This window comes from Rousettus aegyptiacus, unplaced genomic scaffold (genome assembly GCF_014176215.1).
Source record: "Rousettus aegyptiacus isolate mRouAeg1 unplaced genomic scaffold, mRouAeg1.p scaffold_m13_p_9, whole genome shotgun sequence".
In the NCBI taxonomy this organism is placed as follows: domain Eukaryota; kingdom Metazoa; phylum Chordata; class Mammalia; order Chiroptera; family Pteropodidae; genus Rousettus; species Rousettus aegyptiacus.
Genome location: NW_023416312.1, coordinates 9,996,923 through 10,003,770, shown reverse-complemented (window position 1 = coordinate 10,003,770; position 6,848 = coordinate 9,996,923). Strand labels below are relative to the sequence as shown.

At 38.4% G+C, this 6,848-nt stretch overlaps 1 protein-coding gene across 1 annotated transcript; it reads right to left on the bottom strand.

The window, feature by feature from the left end:
• Window positions 1-4,139: 4,139 nt before the first annotated feature.
• On the bottom strand, window positions 4,140-6,134 carry DDX53 (DEAD-box helicase 53). Its single transcript, XM_036227257.1, has one exon. It carries the CDS (start codon window positions 6,132-6,134, stop codon window positions 4,140-4,142), a length of 1,995 nt encoding a protein of 664 aa, XP_036083150.1.
• Between the last annotated feature and the right edge of the window lie 714 nt (window positions 6,135-6,848).

Sequence of the window (6,848 nt, the reverse complement as noted above, 5' to 3'; positions counted from 1 at the left end):
TATTTCATTTTACATGGTTTAAAATATTAATATTTACCTTTAAATTTTTTGATTGCTTGTAGCTTTAAATTTTGTTTTCCACTTTGGTATCAAAAATGATTTTCCTTTATGAGCTTCAACTTCCTTTATTTCTAATAAAAAGCAAGAATCTAGTGGAGATTTTTAAATAAGAGTTTTATGGTTAATCAAGTGTCCTGGTACATATGTATGTATGTATTATGTATTTTTTAATTTTTAAATTTGTTTTGGAATATACTTTTTTTCTTCACTAATTTGAAAATTCTACCTCTAATGTATATAGTTTTTTATTCATATTTAGCACTGGACACTTCTCTCCTTTGTCAATCATACAGGATAAAACTGTTTCAACTTATATTTTTATAATGTATTTAAATATTTGATAGTGTAATTTCTCCTGGTTTGAATTTTTAAAAATTATCTCTGTAGGAATGCAAACTAGTATACTACAGATGTCAACATTATTGGTAGATAATGAGAACTAAAGAAGTTTTGAAATGGAGGAGGGCAGGTAGAATCTTGGGGGAGGATGTGGCACTTTGGCTGGACCCAGAATGATGAACCTGATTTGACCTGGAGAGTGGAAGGAGAAAGGCCATTCCAAGTGGGGAAATGATGTGAGTTACAGCTACCAGAATTGCGAGCAAGCAGTATATAATGGCTGATGGAAAAGGCAGGGTGGAGGGGATATAATATTTGTTGAGTACCTACTGAATGGGAATCACCATCGCTCAGCATTTTATAGGAATAACTCTGAGGTCAGCTGAATCCTCATACTTTGTCTCCTGTGTCAGTGCATGTTCAGTGCCCTGCTTTCATACTGTTCCAATCTGGATGCATTTCTTTGAGGTCTTAAGAAGTAATTCACTCACAAAAACTTTGTTGGTCAATATAAACCACTATGACCTCAATGCCATAGACATTTGGGACTGAAAAATCCATTCTTTCAGGGAGCTGTCCTGTGCATTATCTTTATCCCTAACCCCTACCCACTATTTGCCAGTAGCAAGCCTGCTGCCTCGGTAGGACAACCAAAAACATCCCCAGATATTGTTAAATGCCCTCTAGGCGGGCAAAATCAACTCTGAAACTCACTGATATAGAATATAACAAAGCTAGGAAAGTTGGTGGAGGGTTTATATTGAACAGTGTGCATAAGAAATAAATATCTTCTTTTTGTTTTCCTCGTTCAACTTCCTTTTAGGATTCACTGCCACTGAATTTGGTAGCAGGGGTGGGGATGGGAGTTGTGCTTTATTTATTGCAAGGTTTCTCAACTGTGGCACTACTGACATTTGGACCACATAATTCTTTGTTTTGAGGGGTTGTCCTATGCCTAGTGGGATGTTGAGCAGCACCACTGGGCTCTTCCCAGGATATGCCAGTACTCATCTCCTGAGTTGTGACAACCAAATCTGTCTCCAGACACTGGGAAACCACTGGCCCTTGTGGAGAACCACTGATATAGACTAAACCAAGGATAGGAATTTATTCTGCATAACCCACAAGATATAATTTTAAAACTCTCGATTTTTTCCTCTGTAGTCCTTTCTTGGTTACTATGTACTTAGTTTTTTGTTTTGTTTTGTTTTGCTTCTGCTCTCCGGGATGCTCAGTCTCAACACTATTGATATTTGGGGCTAAATAATTCTTTGTTGTGTGGGGCTGTCCTGTACATTGTATGGTGTCTAGCAGCAGCCTCAGCCTCTGCCTCCCAGGTGCCAGTAGCACCTTGCACCCTCCCCTCCACCATAGTTGAAACAACCAACACTGTATCCACATATTGTCACACATCTCCTAGAGGGAAGGGGCAAAAAGTACCCCTGGTTGAGAAGCACTGTTCTGTCTCTGCTTACACGTCCTTGTACAGTGGTTCTTTTCAGCCTTTTCTTTCAGAAGAACTATATGTTTCTCTCCTTTTCGTACTCATAGACATTGAGTGATAATTGTTGTTGTTGTTGTTTCTTGAACATGATTAAAGAACCTCACTCTCTATCTCAAATGGTTTAATTGTTACATTTTTCTCTAACAAAAATATAGCATTGCCCCTAAGAGGAGTTCTAGCAAATAACATATACTCCAACTTGCTAAACATTCATCATTTCTCCTCTGAGTGAACAGGAACAGGCCACTTGAGCTTCTGTCACAGGTTCAGCTAGACTGCTTTGCATTAAATTTGTACATACCTCTCTATTTCACTAAATGTGAACATGTGCACAATCTCCAGACAAGCATATTGTCTTGCACATAGTAATTGTATTGAAACAAAAGTATAAATATTGGAATCAGGCATATCTGGGTTATAGCATCACTTAATTCCTCTTTAATGAGATTTAGTAACCTTAGGCAAGTTAGTTCCTCTGACCTTGCTTCATTCTCTGCAAAATGGGGATAAGATTACCTCCTAAGTGGATTATTAAATAAAGATTATAGATTATAAGGTAAAACAACTGGTATATATCAGGCACTCTAAAATGTTAACCATTGTTATTAATTTTATCAAGAGATATCAAGAAGTATATACAGAGCCTTTGAAGCCAGTCTTTATACCTCAAACACCTTTACCTAGAGTGTTTACCTCTTTATTTCATTTATGACTTTTTGGGGTCACAGTTGAGGTATGCTGAGAAGAAAGATTATTACATAAATTAGATGTCTATATAGTTTATAAATATAAAACGATCCCCCTGATTGCTCTTTCTCTCTTCTGGCTCTCCACCTAGCCATTACCATACTACGAACTGCATTCCCTATGCTGTGCTCCCCATCCTCGTGACCCTCTATCAGATGATGGTTTGTACTTCTTTAACTCTTCACTGCTTTCTCCCAGCCCCCTCCACCCCTTCCCTTTGGTTATCACCCAATTGTCCTCTATTTTTGTGGTTCTGTTTTTAATTAGTTTGTTCTTTTTGTTCCTTAGATTCCATATGTAAGTGAAATCATATGGTATTTATCTTTCTCAGTGTTCTCAAAAAACACTGAATTTTGAAACTTAGAATCATTGTATTTCCTTTTGTAATATGAGAAGATGCATATTACTTCTAAAGAAAACATAGGAGATAAAATTATAAATTAGGAATTTTACTAAAATTGATTCTTATGGCAAAAGTATCATTTATTTTTACTGTTTTCCCAGCATGTCATATATTGTTTCTTTCATGTTAATTTCCCCCTGATGTATATATGTGTTTTTGACCTTTTTAAGACAAACTGGAAAATAAAATATGATGAAAAGAAAATAGACAACCTGCAAGTCATGTTACAAAAAATCAATAAGCAAGCAGAATGCATATTGTTTATGAAAAAGGGTTTCATTATTCAATGTGTTACACAAGGATGTGATTTTTCCTAGATTAGAAAATAAAGTGTTATTATAAGGCTGAGGTACATGATTTTGGTTATATCATAGAATTTAGAGGTGAAGGGGACCCCAAAATTATTTACTACAACCATCCCAATTTATTAGTAAAGAAAGTGAGGCCTCTGAAGGCAGGCAAGTGACTTCCCCCAAATTTTTAACCAATGGTTAGTAACAGAATTTGTATGAGGATCTAATTCCCACTGAGTCAGACACCCTGCTGTTAGTCACATCTCTCTGAAAAAAAAAATAGAATTTTGGAAACTTCTAGAAGATTTAGAAGCTATTTTGTTATGAATTCAAAAAAATGGGGAATGATAGTGGAAGTATTTTTAGGGGTGGTTGTGGCACCGACCATCGAGTGAAAATATAGTATTTTTACAGGAATAAATTTGATAAAAACTATATTTGAATATAGTACAACTATTTTAAAGTAAGAAAAGTACTGCCATTGTCTTTTACCAAGTCTTTTTTAGAGAAGACACAGGTAGATGTGGCAGGCTATAACAGAAACTAAACTTTAACCAACACATAATATTTATTTTTTCCCCACATAATCTCTCACTCTCTCATTTTCAAAGCACTTTGGAATTTATTAAGGAACATAAACAATATCAAAAGCTTAGTGGTGTTATTTAAGAATTGATTAGATGTCTTCAAACTGCCAGTATGTTTCCAGTACTTCCTATAGATCTTGAATACTGCATATCTTTAACACATCTTGAATCTTCCAGTAGCCTGGTACAACTTTTCAAAGTAGACATCAATAAAACTCCTTGGATTTTCCTTGAGATTTTTTGGGTTTTTTTCCTGAGTGCTTTTCTTGTTTTCCCAACTTGCGTTGTTCAGCCATTGTTGCAAGATCTTCTGGGACACTTTGATTTGCTCTTTCCAAAATTTTAATCAATTCAGGGACATTCTTCCGGTCACTTTGAGTCATAAGTGTAGTAGATATTCCCGTCTTCCCTGCTCTTCCAGTACGCCCAACTCTGTGTACATACTCTTCAATATTCCGTGGAAAATCGTAATTATATACGTGTGTGACATCATCAACATCGAGTCCTCGGGATGCTAAATCAGTAGCAATCAATATTTTCACATCTCCACTTTTAAAATCGTTTAATGCTTGCTCACGATCACTCTGTTCTCTGTTTCCATGCAGTGATTGTACAGGTATGCCTTGGATGCTTAAATCGCTGGATAAGTCATCAGCAACAAGTTTTCTGTTGACAAATACGATGACTTTGTCTTTGGGTGACAAGTTTCGTAGGAATTCTTGTATAAGAGATCGTTTTTCTTCTTCTGTGGTAACAATTACATTTTGCTTCACCGTGTTTACAGCAACCAAATCAAGAGTACCAACATAAACAATCATAGGCTCTTTCAAATAAGATTGTGCAAGTCGATGAATGGTATCTGGCCAAGTTGCACTTGTCATAATTGTTTGCCGATCTGGGCGTATGTCTAATAAGATCTTCATTATTTGATTGTCAAATCCCAGATCCAGCATTCTATCTGCTTCATCTAGAACTAGGTAGGTAATACTTTTTAGGTTGACAAATTTATTCATTTGTAGATCATTCAGCCGTCCGGGAGTTGCAATAATGATGTCTGTACCTTTGGTAACGTCTTTAATTTGTTGTTCTCTACTTCCACCACCATATATACAAATACTTGTAAGACCTTTATATGAATACTTAGAACATTCAGCTTCCACTTGAAGAGCTAGTTCTCTAGTCGGTGTAAGGACTAGCATGCCAGGTCCATTTCTTTGTTCTCTAGATATTGGTTGAGAATTAAGATGAATAAACCCAGGCATTAAATAAGACAGTGTTTTGCCTGTTCCAGTTTGGGCCACTCCTATAAGATCCATCCCTTGTAGAATAATTGGCCACACCTGTGATTGAATTGGTGTTGGCTTTTGAAATCCTGCTTTTTCGATGTTTTTAAGCAGATCGGGATAGTGCTGGAAAGCGTCTTTGAACTTCAAAGTTGGTTTGGGGATGGAACGTTTTTCACCATCTTTCCAGTCATCACATATTATATTGAAATTTTCTTTTCTCCAGTTGTCTACCTGAACTTGAGAAAGTGAGCTTGTTGCTTGGGATTCTATGTAAAAATTTTTCTTAATTGGTGGTAAATCCGCCCACTTTCTTTTATTCCATTCAACAACTCCTGCCCTGACTCTATCCCAATCTATTGAAGGCCGAGCTTGTGTATCAGTGTTATCTGTGCTTAAGTCTCTTTCAGCAGAGGCTTGGGGTGCAGCGTTATCAACGCTGGATTCTAAATTGTAGCCTCCTTCTTGTTTTTTAACAAGAGTTTCTATAGCCTCTTTGGCCTTTGCTTTCATGTCCATGCTGCCAAATATTTTTACCACTGCTTCAGAATCACCTTGTATGATAAGTATTTTGGTGTTTGTCATACCCTGAATATCTTTTATTTTTGATCCGCCACGGCCAATCACCACACCAATCATGCTGTTCTTTATTTTAAAGCAAAGTGGGGGTTCTCGGGGGCCAGAGGCCCTAGGCTCCAGGTGGCTGGAGGAGCCGCTCCAGCCTTGGCCTCTCCCGCCAACTCCGCCAACTCCGCCAACTCCGCCAACTCCGCCAACTCCGCCAACTCCGCCTCGGCCGCCTCGGCCGCCTCGGTGGCCTCTGACGCCTCTGCCGCCCCTGCCGCCCCTGCCATCCCAGCCGGACCTGAGATCTCTTGGATTAGGCTCTGTCCCCTTCTGCTCTGGGGCCTCAGCCATTGCTGGTAATGGCCGGATTGAGAGAAGATGTGGCCTCAGACCTCTCTCTCTCCAGGCTCTTGACCAGCGGCCAGCTTCAACCAGCCGGTAGGTAGCTGTGGAGCCGTTACCTAGGGAATCATTGTTTGATATGGTGTCAGGGCGGGACTTTGATGGTCTGACCAATCACAGGTCTGGTAGTAGGGTGTGCCCAATCACAGGCCTGGTAGTAGGGTGAGGTAAGCAGACACTTCTCAAGCAAAATTTAAAGTGATACTCTCAGGGCCTGAGTCTATAGGCCCATAGAGGACCCTGATTGTAAGTGTTTCCTCAGCTTCTATGTAATAGATGCCTCAATTGCTCACCTCATTTTAGTTCTGGCTCAGCTTGGGAGCAGACTTGAGGTACGCCTTGCACTTCTCCATGGAATCTTTTTAATAAGCCAGTTCATAGGAAAAAAAAGCAGTGGATTAAAAAAAAATCAACTTGTTTCACTAAGTTTCTTTTTGAGTAACGATACTTGGTCTAGATAAATTCACCAATTTTGCATCCTCTATTTTAACTTAAATTGTACCATCGGAAGTCTGTTAGGTGCACACTTAGGGATGCCATTTTGGCACTTATTCTTTGACTAACCTCCGACATTTTTTTTTCAGGCAGTTTCTGTTTATTATTTCATAGATACTGGTTAGAAGAGAGGGGAAGTAGGGTCTAAGGTACCTTAGGGAGTGTTTT

What these genes read in the sequence shown, in the direction of transcription:
- DDX53 (XM_036227257.1), bottom strand. Translation starts at nt 6,134, where the DNA reads ATGGCTGAGGCCCCAGAGCAGAAGGGGACAGAGCCTAATCCAAGAGAT.